Raw genomic sequence first — 17,015 nt, 5'->3', positions numbered from 1 at the left:
TACGTCTTTAGGGGAAACACACACAGAGATACACACTCTCCCACACACACTAATCCTAGCTGTGGGGGTAATAGATTTTAAACACATTACCCCAGCAGGGATACCCCCTAAAACACCATGCTGTCCCCTGAACCTGTCCCCCTGTCCTCAACTTCTCCCCATCAGCATAAAATAAAGAAGCACACACACACACACACACACATACACTTTCACAGCTTTCTCCAGCATAAATATAAATAGGTCAATACAGGGGAGATAAATACAAAAATGTGAAGAGTGGAGAGTCTCATTCTGTGAAATCAAACAAAGCTATTTCCAAATGGCTAATGTGGACGCGACTCGCTTCCTTACTGCTTTATTTTTTTTTTCAGATAGAAGAAGTCTCATTATGCAGACGCCTGCTGCAGAGCACAATTTGAAAAGCAATCGCTCTTTATGAAAGACAGGAAAACGCAGGCAGAGTAATATGACCCTGTGAGCTGGGCTCAGCCACAGCTCAGAGACAAGCAGCATGAACTTTACCATCAGCTGTGTTTAATCCATTTGTTATTTACTTTTAAACCTGTTCAATCAAAGAAGTCATTCACCAAATTAGCGCTTATGTATTGTCATTTTTCATATTTCTGCTCTACACGTTTAGTGGATTCATCGAGGGAAGTACTGCAAAGCTTCTGAAGACTGTTTGCTTCGTATAGCATCAGATGTGTTATTATCCTGGGTTTGGATGTCCTAAATTTATAACAACCTGAAAGCACAGACATCAAAAGACTTCACACAGATTTGAATGATGTACTGTAGACTACTGAGTCACACTTCATCAAAACGTCAGAGCTTTTGGGAAATTTAATGTAGAACAGAGGCTAAAAGTCCCTGTCTGCTCTAACTCTATGAATAAGAAATGTTAAATCTCACCCCTTTTTATTAACTTAACAGTGGATTTGAAAATCATTCAGTGCTGAGGTACCATGTTTTTTTATGTTCTGTATGCAAAAGGTTTCTTCGTGCTTTAATTGTATTTCAGATGGCTAATAATACAGTAATGTTACGTTGAGATATAGCAGTGGCTGAATGAAGAGGACCGTTCATCTGAAATAAGAAACGTGTTTTATCCTCATGATAAGCTCTTCATGAGTTGGACGGAGCCTAGCCCTCCGATGTTCTTGATGTTTATTACCTATTTTATTTTCCAAAATAAGAATTTGTACCTCACAACTGTTCAGTGTGCTCTGTTTGATTTCCCATTAAGGAAATTTCTGGCTTTCAAAGGCTTTTTTCATATTAAAGGGTACTGTGAACTCATTGCTTTTGAAAGCATACACAGTAACAAGTCAAATGGAACTAGTTTTATTTAAAACATCCAAAATCACAATTTACAAATTTGCTCCGGTGGGCTACATAACTTGCACAACATCATAGCCCCCTTTATCACCCTTAATTCTTCCAGTAAACTTCCCGACCATACTTTTTGTAAAACATGTGAACAGATTTGATGTATTTATCAGAAAATTCATAATCAGAATTTAAGTAGAAGACATGAGCCTGCTCATAGTCATTCATAGGCAGTCAGTTGACCCTCCTGGAGCCTACAGGGCACCCCTGACCCTACTGTTTTTGTAATAAGGGAGCGATTTGTTGATCTACTGTGGTGGATTCGTCAGACTTTACTGGAAATACACGCTGCCCAGTCCTGTACAGCATTTGCAGAGAGATCTCACACATGTACAGTTTCAGATCTTCCTCAAAGCATGAAAGCGTCAGCTGACCTCCACTGGAGAAAGTCAGCTCTATGACTCTTTCTTATATTCTGTGAATTCCTTATAAGGTTGTCTAAATGTGTAAATGCATTTCTCCTCCTCCTCTCTTTATTATTATTTCCTATAACCTCTCAAGGAATAAAAGAACGTTTTTTTCTAGGATGGTTTATAGAAGCCTACTGCGCTACTTCCTCCTGACCAAAGGTGTCTGCAGAGAAGACTCTCTCTTGCTCTCGCCCTCCCTCCCTCCCTCTTCCTCAGATAAGAGTAAATGAAATGGTTCCTTTCACCCTTCCTATCTGGGCCAGGGCATGAAATACGCCTTGCTTTGTAAAGAGATGGAGAGGAATGACTTGTGACCTACAAAAACCTCCCGATAACTATTTATTCACTTATCTATGTATTTACTGTTGGCATTAGGCGTTCAGACTCTCGCCATTCTTGGGGTAGGCTGTGTGGATTATGTGTTTGAAATTTATTTTTCTAAGCCCATAAATACTGATAGGGAGAAACGCAAATCTATAAAAGCATTTGTTTATCGGCCTCTGTAGCGTAATTCTCTGAATACGCTGTACAAGTTCTCATTTCAGAGGGTTATATGCCATGTTTAGGCATTAGGCTGGAGAGGCGAATGGTGCTGGCCCAGAGCAAGGCTGAGCAAGAGAACTCAGACGTTTCTCCTAATTTTAGAAGAAATGATTTCCTTTCTTGTCCTTAAAAATAATTACAGAAGAAACCCGGGCTGATGTTCCCACAGCTGGGTGGGTTTACTGACAGATGCCAGTAATTCATCCCTCTGACCAAGCAAATTAACCACTTGCTCACAGAAATTCAATCAGCAGCTCAGGAGACTTTGTTGCAGAATGAAGATTTTGCCAAATTACTAGCCTTGGCTTTTAAATGTCTTTCTACTGAACCTCTGAAGTCTCCAGAGGTGGTGGTAGTGGGGGGGTGTTGGCAGAGACAGCAGCTTCATTTTCACCCTGCTGAATCAGAGAGGGACAGAGACTGCCAGGGGACCAGCGGTCATTATGCATCCCTCTTGTATTTTATTTATTTACCCTTTATAGGAGCTGCCTTAAGAACCCAGCGCCACCTTAAATGTTTGATTGATTCACTGTTTCCGGGAGGGGGAAAATACAGAGATAAAGCAGAATATATTCGCGCTCCCCCATCCAGAAAATAAGGTCCATTAGGCTCTCTGTCTCTCTCTTCCAGCCACATTCCTCAGTGTCTCTCTCACTCTCTCTCTTTCCCTCTTTCCACATAGCTCTCTCTCTCTCATCTCTCATCTGGGCCGTCACGGCCTGACGACTCAAAAATAAAGCAAAAGAGAAATCGCGACAAAACGCCACCGGTCCCCTCTCTCTTTTCTCCGCTCTCTGTCTTAGAGGGGGGAGAAAGGAAGAAAAAAAAACAACTAGAAATTACTTTTGGCCGAAAACCTGTTTGGAAAGTTGCCGGCGAGAATACAGATGAAGCAAATTTCCTTGAGCAAACAGTGGATAGATCGGTGAGATGTGCCAGGCGGGCGTTTTGGACGTATAGTGCTATTTTGTATTTTCTTTACGTGAACAGAGGGATAATTAATATTTGGTGGAAGAGTCGAGGCTCAAAGAAAGTCAAAGAGGAAAAAGTCTCCCAAAATTAAATAATTTAAAGTAAACTTCATATTTCCAGCGGACACCGATTATGATGATGGCGTCTGAGTCGATCTGTTGGATTAAGATTAATCCATTTTTTCCACATTTCTTTGCTATTGTTCCGGCTCAGTGTAGCTCTGCATTAGAAAGTCAGATCTATATTTTCTTTACGCTATAACTCGCGAGTCTAGGCCACGGCCTCGCCTACTTAATATTCAACATGCCTCTATTACCATTACAATGCGTGATTATGAAATTCAACTCATTACCATCACAATTAACTGGTATAGATATTTTAAATATCCCTATTTTATGGTGTTGCTCGTGGTAGAAATAACTCTTTAAAGTTAGTGAGTGCTCAGGCTTGTTATGAGCCACATATGTGGGCTATTCACGTTTCAGTCATCGCTATAAACGACTGTAAGGCAAATGATTGTAGGGAATGAGATTTAAAACTAAAATAAAAGCAAGAAAATTAATATTAATTCTAAGTGTTAGACGTGGAGGTGAAAAAACTCCGATTTTTGTCAAATAAAATATTTGGGAAAGGCTTTTGGGACGAACACGCACTTGTTACGCCCTCACAATAACACATAAAACTTTAGGATCGTGTGTTATTACCTCTGCTTTAAATTAAAAAGTCTGTGGCCCATGTGCTTCACAGACTTCCTGATGAGGTGAAGTACACCAACACACCAGTTGGCACGCACACACGCGCACACCCACATTGCCACGGAGCGCACATCCAAACTCTCCCGACAACATTTCCACGCGTCACAGTCGATTCCTCCCGACCTCTCTCTCTCTCTACCTTTGACATTTTTAGGTGTAATCGTTTTAAAGCGTCTCCGCGCTTTGACATATATAACTTTAGCCCCGCCGCTGCCATCAGCACCGCGGATCATTGGCTTTGCTGAAACGGCAGGGAAGAGGAAACGTGATTCGTTCTAGCTTTTGGATACGTGTGTGCAGCACTTTTTTTTCTCCTTCTTCTTCTTCTTCTTTTCTTTTCTTTTCTTTAAATCCCACAGAGCAACACACCGTGGGAAACTATGTCAGTCACATAACACGGATTCTCTCCGGGACTAAAGTGCAATATAACGTATAACGCATAATCTATTAGCCACACGCTGAAACGCTTGTAGGACGCTTTATTCGACTTTTGAGTGTAAAGAGAAAACACAACATGCACTGCCACCGTGCAGCCTGCTGATTTAGGGGGTGAAATTTTTTATGTAAATTTGCAAACAAAACGAATTTAACAGTTTAAACGTCTTTTTGAGCATCAGCATTCAGTCTTTACTGCCTAACACCCTAAATAAAAAACTGCAGTAGTTTCAGTGCACACTGTAATAAACTGGACATTTTGCTTATAATTACAGCAGAGGTTTTGTGCTTAAATTCAGAATGATTAATATTAGCAGAAGACTTTCTTCTTTTTTTGTTTTTATCACTGTTTGACTCTTTCTTCATAAATACGCAGAGGTGCCCTGCAGCACATTTTTGGAGAGGGGAAAGTGAACCGAAAAAACAAAGCAGCAAAGCAGGGTCCGCCATGTCACGACTGAGTGACCAAAAGTTGATCCCCCTCCTTCTGCACAGCCTTCCCCTGCATATATATATATACATATATATATATATACATATACAGCTGCCCTGCTGAAGTGTCCTCAAGCAAGACACTGAGCTACATAAAACTGTGTCCTGCTGTGTGGTAAAAACGAGGGCTTATTTTTGTAGATATTCGCATAAAATCTCAAAATCTCCCGGATCCGTGTGTGTGTGTGTGTGAAGTGCAGTCTAACCTGGTTATGTGCAGAAACACTGCGGTTACTGTTTGTGGATCAGGTTCAGCTTTTAGTCATGCTTTGTTACCCCTCTCTCTCTCTCTCTCTCTCTCTCTCTCTCTCTCGCCCTCTCTCCCACTCTCTCTCATTCTCTCTTTCCCTCTCCCCGACCCTCTCTGACCCCTGAACTTCTTCGCTTCAAAAGAGGGAAACACAGCAAACCATCTCCCACAAAACATCAAATCCGACACAATGTGCGCAACCTGCATTTCATCACACGATTCCCAAATCCCTTCAGCTCCTCATTCTACCCAAAACTCATGTCGATTTACACTTACTTGACATTTTAATATGCACATTTATGCACATTTATGCACATTTATGAAAAATGATACAGCTTTAAATTGTAAGAAACAATTGGTAAGGTAAGTAATACAAAAAATAAAAATGTATAATTTCGTAAGATATAAGATTTGTAAATGTTTTCTGTCCATATTTAAACACTGAGAAAATTTCCACATCAGTCACTTATAATTGATTTTTTTTTTTTTTTTTATAATAATAAGAAAGAATAACAAGCAGCCTAAAGATACGCGTGCGCAACAAATTTGTAAAGTACTTTCAAACAATCCAATATTAAACACTTTCTGTATTTGGAAAAAAAATCCCTAAAATGTTTGTTTTGTTTTGTTTTTTGATTTCTCCGAAATCGGGAGCTCATATTTAAATAAAACAAAACATAACAAAAAAAACACGTTTTCATATGTTTTTGTATATATTCTTACAAATAAATCGACATTTCAGTTCTTCAAATTATGATTTTTTATTTATTTATTTATTTTACTCTTTGCTGTTATTATTGCACATGCACGCAGAGCTGTCGGTCTGGGGGACAGTTCAGTTCAGGGCAGATGCAGATGAAGGAAATTATAAACGCATACACTTACTGTGCATTGCCGCAAACGGGTCGTGCTTACAGTGAATCTCCATCGGAAAGATGGGGCTGGAGGGCCCCAGCGAGCTACTACGAGTCTTGAAAAAAAAATGCCACCGGACTCCTCGCTTCAGTCGGCCAATATTACTGAAAGACCGTGACCTCCAATGAATGAAAAGCGCCTGTTTCCCTTTAAAAGAGGGAACTTTTTTCTTCTTCTTGATTAAAAAATAAAATACGATGCTGGCAAGGCGACACTTTGTGATGAACTAGTACAAAGATATTAAAACATCGAAAATGGAGGATTTGCAGGTGGATGTGGAAGAAAGAACCGGCCTCAAAAATATGAATCAAAGATGGGCCCCCTCATCATGGGGATGGGACACAACAGCGGGTCTATTCTGGCGTCTCCTAAACCAGAGGAGGGAGACGACGGCGTAAGCTTTCATTCCTTCAGCTTCTCATTATCACCAAGTTGCACCAGTCCCAGGACGTAAAAAATGGAGGTAATGTTAAAAGTTTTGCCAAAAAATAAAAAATAAATACGCAAAATAAACAAAGTAGCCTTCCTTCCTTTCTCTCCTTCTCGGTCCGCTGGCCGTGACCCCTGAACTGAGACTAACCCGGGGAGGCTGAACTTTCTCCTCTCAGTCTGTTCAGAAATATTTAAAAAGACAAACATTAAAAGGAGCTTTTAAAAGACAAAAATATTCGTTACAGATCCACTCGCGGCTGTATTTTGTCCCAAGTTCTTTTTTGCACATTGCTTCTTGCGATAAATCGTCCTCGGTTGCTTCTACGTGAAAACTCGGTTATCTCCCATCAACATAAAAAACCACAAAAGACAGCGGATAAGTGCTCACATCTTGAAGGTTCACATCCCCCCAAAAAGAAAAGGAAAATACAGAAAAAGTGCACAGGAGGGGGGGTGTGGGGGGACGCGCTCTCCCTCTTTCTCAACAGAAGGTACTGAAGATGACTTGATATCTGTTGCCTTGTTTGAAGGAACGAAAGGCAGCTCTCAGCTCTCGGTCACTCTTTCTCCTTCCTCCTCCTTGCTGACCAGGAACCCTGCACAAACGAAGATGCGGGCTTGTGTGTGAGTTTGGATTTCTTTCGCGTCGGAGAAGAAAAACAGTTCTCTCCGAAATTTAAAAAAAAAAAAAAAAGATATACTTTTCTCCGCGCTCAGAGCACACAAAACGCCACAGACTGCATTTCAAGTCTGTACATAAACGGTCTTCTTTAACTATACAATAGAAAGCTGCCTGCGCCCAGCATCCGCGGTGGCGCACGGCGAGTTTCAGGACCTGGTCTCGTGCGGACAGCGCCCGCGCTCCCAACCCCCTGGAACCCTAACCTACACGCGCCGGCCAGCTGCCCGTCACTCACAGGGAATCTGGCCAATCACAGCGTGAGCGCGAGCCACACGTCACCGCCAGCCCCAGATAGAATCGGGCGGGGGAGGATGGCGATTGGCTCGAGCGAATCCCGTAGGCCAATGACGCCCCGCAGATTTACGCGTCAGCCAATGGGGAGGCTCAGCGAAGGGACGCCCGGCTCGGGGAGTAGATGATCATATGTTTAATTTCAATTAACGAAGTAAAAAAAACTAATGCCTTTATACCCATTTGCGCTCAATTTATTCATGTCAATATTAAATGGCTAATTAATTGAGTATTACTAAAAATGAGGCTTAGTTGCAGCAGGCTTTTATAAATGAAGGGATGCTGAAGAACTTAAATAGCAAGTGTCCATCTTTCTGTTGCATGAGTAACTGTAGCTGTAAGTGGGCAAAAGTAGATTTTATAGGCCCGCCGCCTTTCTGGAAAACACGTTTGAGTAAAAATTAAAATAAAATAAAAAAAACTAAAATAAATAAAATCTTTATATTCGCGTAAGCACAGGCCTACCAAAGTCAGAGTGTTTTTGAAAACAACTGGCCCTGCATACTTTCTCTGTTTCCTCCCTCTTCCTTCAGCACGATGCTATAAATCTTTAGCTAGGGGGAGAACTGGTAGAAAACATATGAAACATGCATTCCCACTCATTACCTAATTGATCGCGGATCCAAACGGATGTCGGTTTTTACGAAAAGCAATTGGCGAGCTGCGCGTTTACTCACCAAACAGCAAGAGGGGATTCAATACGCGCTCGTCCCACCTGATTTGAGAGGGCATGTCGAAGCCTCGCCCCGGTAATATTAACCAAGCAAATAGCCTAAAGCATGAGCCAAATTAAAAAGTGTTATTTCCCTTCTTCCTGTGTCTAGACATTTAATCGTTTTGGTGCATATGTGCCGCATGCACACATAAACCCCTCTGACAAGATATATTTGTACAGTCATTCGCAGACACTTAAACAGGAGGCAGAATCGCACAAGTCATTTCTGCCTGTCTAACAGCATCATTAAGCATGCGGCTTTTGTTACAATCTGTCAAGTCAGTGTCACAATGGAGACCTAAACAACAACCACAACAGTCTTTAGGTTATTCTGCCTACCTGTCAAGCTTATCCTCGAAAGACCTACGAGCTCGATGTACCTCAAGGCAATGCACATTTACTGGAAAAGGTCAGTTTGTGATATGATTGAGTCTATTTAATTTTTTAGATTTGCAGATTTCTTGATTTGCAGTTGTTAGCGTCTTTCCTCTGCTCCTCTCACGATCTGCACTTCTGCTCATTTTAAAGCGCGCATCAGCCCAGAAAGCCCCTTTAAACTCAAGTACAGCAAAACTAGAAAATAAAAAGTTATCCCTAAAATGAAAAATAAGACATTTTGACGCTGTTTCAGAAAATTTTCTGAAAAACTGGAAGCTTGGAGGCTTTTGGGTTTTGCTTTCTGGTTAGACTGGCTCTTCAGTATGGGATGTTTGCGGAATGACCACGAGGGGGCGTTCAACCTTGGGCAACACGCCCTTACGCGCATGCACGTGCACACATACACACGAAGACAAGACGTGGCCTACAGGAACTTTACCATGAACATACCTTAAGTTAAGTCTTCCAAGTAGACCAGTGAAGGCCTAAAAGGACCAAAATATCTCCTAAAACAGGAAGGACATTAATCCCAGCACAGGATTATTGTATATCAAGCATTTTCTTTCTTTCTTTCTTTCTTTCTTTCTTTTTTTGTCTGTTTCACTAACCCAGACCCAAAACACAAAATGTGTTTTCATGAATCTCCATTGATTCCACGTCTCTGTTCTTTAATCCACTGAAAGTAGACCCTGTTTTCAGCATCCACGCTAATCCTCATTCATATTTCACATCTCTTTGCTGAGTATTCATCAGTTATGAGGCCTCGTGGAAAAACACGACAGACAGCAGACGAGCCTCATTCTGTTTTTAGGCTTGCATTTTTCTTAACATTAAAAAAAAAAAATAAAAAATAAAACACAAACAAGTAGTAGTAATATTTTTAAAATTCTGACATTTAGATTTGCCACCTACACCTCAGGCCTGATTTTAGGCCACAAGACAAACAAAATGTCGAAAAGCAGGGGACCGCTGATAATACTGAAAATTCTCTGAAGTGGGACCAAGAGTGAAAAAAAATCTCCTGGCCTCGTGACGTTTAAAATAGGCCTAAATGAACCTACTTTTAAAATATGACAATATCTAATTTTACTTTCTATATAAATAAAAAATACTACTAATAAATTCGTAATATATTGCATTGGCAGAGCAGGTTATTTTGCTATCTTAGAGGGGTCTCCAAACAAAGACTCAAAAACAAAACCTGCCATATGATACTTTAAGTATTTCTGTCACTGAATCCGTTCTCCTTCTGCACCCAGTCTGTTTTTATTTACTGAGATATAGACACGAGCGCTTCTCTCCCCACAGAAGTAAATTACAGCCGTCGCTCTTGTCTCTCCGATTTGCAAATTAAATACATAAGCAATTAAAAAATCCAAACACAATCAATCATGTATACAAATTGTTGTTGCTTTAGGGTTTGAAATTTGGAGAAAACTTCAATCAGGGTAGGACGACTTTAATCCGGGGATCCAAATCCATTACCATATTTCATTACCTCTCCACTGCTGGAAATGGGAGGATGGGAGGGTGGTGGTGGTGGAGGAGGAAGAGGAGGAGAAGGATGAAGGGTTTGTAGACTTTTTTAAACGTTAGTAAGAATGTGGTGGAGTTGTGATAATCATTTGGAGGCAAATTGAACCCACTGTTGTTGTTTAGGAGTTCCCCCCTTTCACTCCTGCTCTCCCTTTTCCCTCTATCCGCCAAGAAGGCTTCGGCTGTTTTGCTTTTTTACGCCCGAGCCTCAAAACGAAAAAGCAATGAAAAATTAATAGCGCATGTTAACTCCACCAGCTCGTTTATTACACGCCCGCTGACTGTAAACATAATGAGAAAGCTCCCGTATCTCTTCTTAAGTTTTCATTTGCTTATAAAATATAAAAGTCATAACTAATAAATAAAATATATGGACTGAAGAGTGAACCGTCTTGGACTTCCCGGGGTGGAACTCGACCGTGTGCCGAGCAGGTAAATCACTGAGACCGCTTGTCCCACCCACAGGCCCGATCAGATGGTCCTATTTGTGATCATTTGGCTCTTTCATAATGCAAGTAAAGACCAGTCTGTCATCTGTCAGGTGGAATAGAAAGCCCTCATGGCCGTATATCAGCCTAGTTTCTCTACTATGATGGGGCACTTGAGGTCAAAGCAAAAGCAGGCTACGCCATGTGAGGTCATGGTTGTCTCCCTCCCCTCCCCTCCCTCACTCCCTTCTCTCTCTTACATTTTCATGATCAGATCCTGTACTCTGCACAGTTTAGTGAGCGTTTTGGTAACAACTTTTGTACGGTGGCGTGTCAGCTTTGACTTTTAGAAAACACAAATGCTGCAAATGAAGCTTGAATGGTCAGAGTAGTGCAGAGCAGTTCACGGGGTTTCCGGGACGCCTGCATAAAAACAGGCTGGTAGAGAATGACGCAGAAGAATACACGCAGAGAAACGATACCACTGAGTGGGTCATATTACTCTCAATACACCTGTATTTTACTGTGGACAGAAGACAGGCCAAGGGCAGCTAACATCATATACGATTGTTGAAAATGTCTTATAACACAGATAAATGCCACTTTTAAAATGTTTTATAAATAATTCACAGAAATAACAGCCACGCTAAATGGAAAGAATCGAGCCTTGCACTTTCACGCACTACCAGAAGCTTTTACTAGATTCACGTTCTTCCCCATTGATTCTCCTTTGCACTCCAAGCACGTATCTTAAAGTGAGAGGAAACATGGAGAGGCCGTAGGTACAGGCCCCGGGCCCAGAAGACTTTACACATCAGCATGGGAGGGGCCCTCCTTTAAACTCTGATTTCCTCAGTGGCTAAAAGGCTATCATCCAATTGCTACAAATCCCATCGTTTTCACCGTTTATCAGGGGCTAGGCCCACTCCACAAAAGACTGCAGAGGAGCCCTGGCTTGTCTTACAGAGCAGTGGCATCATCTGTAGAGAAATTTTCAAAGAAGGGTGACCCCAAGATAAAAAAAAAATTCTATTACAAGACAAAGTGCCATGCTCTCAAAAGTCCTCCTTGACGCAATATTGTGAAAATGAATGCGTAAAACAGCATTAACTGCAGTCTGAATCTCTATAAAAATGTTATTCAACAGCTGTCTTAAATCTGTGAGCGTACATTTCAATATTCTTACTAACAGGCAAAAGGAGGGGTCACGAAAGCAGATGTTGCTTTTCTGGAGGAAAAAAAAGCTGCGTGGAGCCCGTTCAAAGAGGCTGATCACCTACCCACAGTTTCTTAATGACAAACGACGTTTTTTCAATGCAGACACAGCGGGCAGCAATATGAAATGATGTGATATCCATTGGGTGCCATAACAAGGTCGATGGCCTGATCCATTGCTGTACCAGACCCCGCTGTTTTATGAATAGGCCTATAGGAGATTAACCTGTTGAATAAAATAATGGAGACACGAAGGAAAGAGTCGAGCTCGCATCTTTTAGAGAGTTGCATTTGACTGAAACGACCAGAGACGCCAACTTCTGTTTAACACACTAGAAAAACAAATAACATCTCACATGGCCACCCTCACAAGACGCATTTTACACATACATTTGTGAGACTTGGAGATACACAGCGACCACGATCTTGCGCAAATCCACGTTGCCTTTCAGTTCTAATCACCCACCCGGTACTAAGCTAACCCCATCAGGTGACTGACCAACACGTGGAGATGACCTGAAGCACAATGCCACCCAAACCCAGCAACCTCAGCCACTTTTACTTCTCTGCCAGCAAATGACGATAATAATAATTAATACAAAATAGCAAATAAACACCAAAACATATCTTTTAAAGAAGCAAAATTATAAACCGACAGCACTCAGGAACATTTTCTATCTTTTTTATCTCTTTAAATGAAGCCTAAAGAATTTCTAAAAGACAGATACACGAAGACTAAAAGTTTCTGCACTTGTCCAAAAAGTCACAAACTTGAGAGAAAACATTGCAACTAAAGCACATTTTACACTTCAAAGTTAGCACAAAAGATTACGGAGTGTTTCGTTGCAGAGATCAACTCCAGAAAACTTTTTTATAGTTTTTGTAATAGTTTTAATAACTTGGAACGGCTTTAAAGCAATTTTTTTTTTCAAAGAAACGTTTGTAAAAAGCTAAACTTTAACTTGTATTTAAAAGTTTTGTCGTAAATAAAAATTAAAAAGCAAGAAAAGCACGGGTTCACTAGATAAGTAGATGAGTTCTAGCTCTTGATGAGAGCAAAAATATAGCCAGAGTGAGCCGGTGCGACCCTACCTGCTCTTCCCAGCCGCAGCGCAGGACTCTTGGGCCCCTGGTCCATGTTACTCGGTTAGAACAGGGGGAGGCGATGGAGGGAGAAAAAAGGAAAAGATCAAAAACTTTTTTCCAGCGTCTCCCTCTCCTCCTCCTCTTTCTCTCTCTCTCTCTCTCACCCTCTCCCCCTCTCTCTCCCTTTCTGGGGCAGTTTTCTTCTCTCCCCCCTTTCTCTCTCTCCCCCTTTTTTTGTCCCCTACTTTTGGGGCGACTTGTAGGTTGAAATAATTCGACCCTTCCGCTCCCTATTGCACTCCCTGCAAGTGCTCAGTCAGCTGCAACTAAACGCTTTAGGTGGAAAAAAGGCTTCGGGGGGAAGCGTGAAATGATCACGCCGAGTAAAAGAGCCGCTTTCTCAATGTGCGCTCATGTCCTGTCCTTTTCCTGCACGAGCTTGCACACACAAATTCAATGAGAGTACGCGCTCACGTGCACACATTAACGTGCGCTCCGACGCACGCGCGCGGCCCTGCATACATAACACGCAACTTACAACCGCCACCCTTCCCTTCAGGGCCGCGCCCCCTCCCTCGCATCTGTTACCAAGTTCCACTTTACTAAACTTTCCCGCCCACACCCCACTCTCCCTCTCTCTCTTTCTCCCTTTCATGTTAGATTCATTTCCTCTGATACCTCTGATTCATTCCCGGTTGATTGCTATGCAGGTTGATAGGTAACATTACAGCGCCATGCGTAAAACTAGTGCGCTTTTTTTTTTCTTTCGTTTTACTTAGAAATAAGAAAACGTTGGTTCACAGGTGGATTTATGTTTAGAGTCCTTTCAGTGTCTCCCAAAAGAGTGCTCAAAGAAGTTTCTCCAACTTCTGTGCTCCTCTGCCGGTCTACACCTGTTACGCAGGATGCTCGTTACGCACGGACTCAGAGACTTTGGAGCAGGTGCAATACGTCGAGCTACAACTTCAGCTAACGTCACTGCTCTGCAGTTGGAGAGTGCAGTCTTCCCCTGCGTGCATCTCGTGAAAAGAGTTTGTTACAAAACGGATAGTTCTGGTCCTTAGTCTTGATTGTCAGACACACACCTGTAAGCGCGTTACATTTAATTTAAAAATTGATTTGCCAACTGAAAATTTCCACTCATACTGATACTCACCGCTTTCTTTGGGTTTCTTAGAGTGTCTAGTAAAACACTGACAATATAGATCTCCTGATTCAGTGTTCCTTTGTAGGCTTTTCGTGTTATTACGATCAGGTTTTGCTGTCGCTTTTCGCCAACAAATGCACTCCCCCCCCCGCTCCCCCATAAATTATTATAAATACATTTATTACATTTATTGATACATTTGCAACTTTTAAAATCAGACTGATATTAATCATAAGGCTGTGTAAATTATCACACTTGAAGACCAAAGTATCACTTTGAAGGAGCAATTTTAAAAGACTTTGGCAGCAGCGTGTTCAGTAAAATTTTCACCATGAGGGCATGAGGTAAAGCCGGAATGAGGGGCTGTCTTATGCAGCAAACAAACGCAATTCAATTATGCTTAAAAGAGGACTGATTCCAGGCGAAAACACGTGAAAACAGTAGTACAAACGAAAGTGAATTTACTGTAAAGGACAAACACACAACAGTCGTAACTTAAGATTTCACCGCCAGTTCCTACCGATCGTGACCATAAACAGGAATTAAGATTTAAGAGCGAAATTGAAGCAGTGGGTGTGTCTCTTTACTCGGTGTCTAACTTCTTCTTGCTTTCCTCCAGACAGCTGCGGGTCTCAGGGTTCACGCGCAGCCCCGAGACAATTGAGTGAGGAACAAAGCGCGAGACAGCGACCCATTTTGCTCTGCTTGTCGCCTCGCGCTGCAACACTACGACCCTGACCTTCGGCTCGCGCCCACAACATCAAAACATCAACATTAATGTTTCCCGTGTGGTGGCGAGAAAACAAAGAAGGAGGCTCTACTCTGACCTTCAGGCGGGGAAGCAGCCGCAGATAAATCAATTACAGACTTTTATGAGGAAAATATGAATTTATGCCGTGTTGGAATGGACTGTAGGCCACTTATGCGGGGAAAAGTTGGTCAACGGGATCTTTTGAACCCCCCCTTTGCACATCACACAGAGTGATTTGGTTAGTACTGCAGCCTGGTGTTGTCACTTTCCAGGCTAATGATGATTAGGCCTGCACACACTGACGTGGATTCTGTGTTTTGCCTGCAGGGGAAAGCTCTTGAATCCCCGGCAGAACTGTCTCATCCTTATCACTTCATGGACCCCCAAAAGTTGAATCTGTATGCAAGGCCACGGCTGCGGATTATTCACTACATTTCCTAAACGTGTGAGCTCGTGGAGAGAAAAATGTGCAATTATCTGCTATTGGGCTCTTTGAAGAAACCACACTATTGCATTCTGCTTGGTTTTAATTTGTGTGTTTTTTTCCCTAGTCTTTTCCAGAGACGCACATGAAGATAAAATGCACATTTTGCCACAATTATAATTTCAAACTACAAAACATAAAGCGGACACAATTTGAGGGAATCTGATTTTTAAATCAGATTTGACTGGTAATTAATCTTCACTGTAGTGCAGTGAAATGCAGAAACGTGTAACGATTTTTATTAATCGCTCGAGGCAGTACAATAATAATAATAATATATTATTATTGATGATGATGATGTTAATAACGAGCTATAAACATAAAAGAAAAAATTACTGTATACATAGTGTATATGTAAAATACATATATACATCACGCATTTTAAATATATTTATGTAACAATGTGCACATAATTATTTGGGCTGAGTTATATGTTGCCTGTATGAAATATTTTACATGCAACAGTTTTTTTTTACATTATTTATTTATTTTGTTATTTTTTATTGTTTGTATTTCAAACATTTAGACCAGAAATAGTTTTTCTAAAATCCCTAAAATCCCATTTTTTAATAAATGAATGTATTTCTTTTTTGCAGTCTTTCATGTTTCTCTCCACTTTTTTTATTTGTTTTTTTGTTCTTTGCTTTTTGGTTGTTGTTGTTTTTTGGCCTGCAGGACGTCTTCGAAGAACTCTCCACAGTTTAGATATTAATCATCACTTGTTTGTTTTTCACCCCCGTACTAATTAATGTAATTAATATGAGGGGGGAGTAGCTGGATCGGTGACCCGAGCTCTGACCGAGCGGAACCGGAAAGAATCGCATTAAAGCGCGAGATAGAAGAACTAAAGGGACGATTAGAACAATAAGTAAACACGTAAACACAGGAGGAAATGCTCCTCGTCTCTGTGGGACTTTTGGCTTTCACCAGACCGGTTAAATTTAGTGTAAACTACACGGAAAAGACAAAGGCCTGCAGTTCTGTGGGGTTTCATTATGTCTGTGCAAAATTACACATGCATCTGTGTTATCTGTGGAAGTTCACAAGTTGTGTGTTAAAGGTCCTTCAAAATTTCACTTAGATGCAGGCTATGCAAATTAGATATCGACATGATTTACTTTTAACTATTAAAAGTGAAGGCAGGACATTTGGACAATGACAATTTAATTTGATTATGCTGTATTTAAATGGAGATCCAACTATACACAGCTTTTAATGCTATGCCTGGAGCGAATGTGAACCACTGTAATGCTGGGTTTAATTTATATTTAATAATAATAAACTTGTATATCAGGTAAAGGTGAAGCAATACACTTTACTGCATTTCCCATCAACTGTAGCAGAGAGGAAGGCATCAGAAATAGAAAGTAGAAGTACCTTAAAATGTACTCAAGTGTTCATTAAAATATTTTGTCTAACTTTAGAGTGAACTACATTTACATTTCAAAAGAAAATTCAACAAGACACACCTAACTTTACCTGATAATGATGTTTTGTTTGCTACCTAAATGTTATTCTTCAGTCCAAAGCCTCACATTCAAATCAGCACTGTATTTTTTCATATTTAAAAATGAAAGGGACAGAACTATTTAAAAGCCTACTTATATCTTATATACTTCTTCATTTTACAAAAAAGAAAAAAATTAAAAATTGTGGTTTTCCTGCTTTTTATATTTGTTAATCCTTCCTTAAATTCTGGAGTATTCAGT

The 17,015-nt window shown here is 40.9% G+C and overlaps 1 protein-coding gene across 4 annotated transcripts in view; it reads right to left on the bottom strand.

Moving 5' to 3' along the window:
• The window catches only part of pax5 (paired box 5), a 56,633-nt gene extending 43,149 nt beyond the window's left edge, over positions 1-13,484 (bottom strand). The window contains exon 1 of one of the 4 annotated variants that reach the window (XM_013275688.3): positions 12,931-13,484. In XM_013275688.3, the coding sequence (XP_013131142.1) occupies positions 12,931-12,976 (46 nt within the window). In that variant the 5' untranslated portion in view covers positions 12,977-13,484. Of the gene's footprint in view, positions 1-6,131; positions 7,433-12,930 lie in introns of those variants that run through there. The other 3 variants (XM_005456847.4, XM_025908199.1, XM_025908198.1) reach the window with 3 other exon arrangements.
• Positions 13,485-17,015: the final 3,531 nt, after the last annotated feature.

This window comes from Oreochromis niloticus, linkage group LG6, assembly GCF_001858045.2.
Source record: "Oreochromis niloticus isolate F11D_XX linkage group LG6, O_niloticus_UMD_NMBU, whole genome shotgun sequence".
Classification (NCBI taxonomy): domain Eukaryota; kingdom Metazoa; phylum Chordata; class Actinopteri; order Cichliformes; family Cichlidae; genus Oreochromis; species Oreochromis niloticus.
Note: the sequence above shows the minus strand (reverse complement) of the source record. Positions and strands in the feature narration are given on the sequence as shown.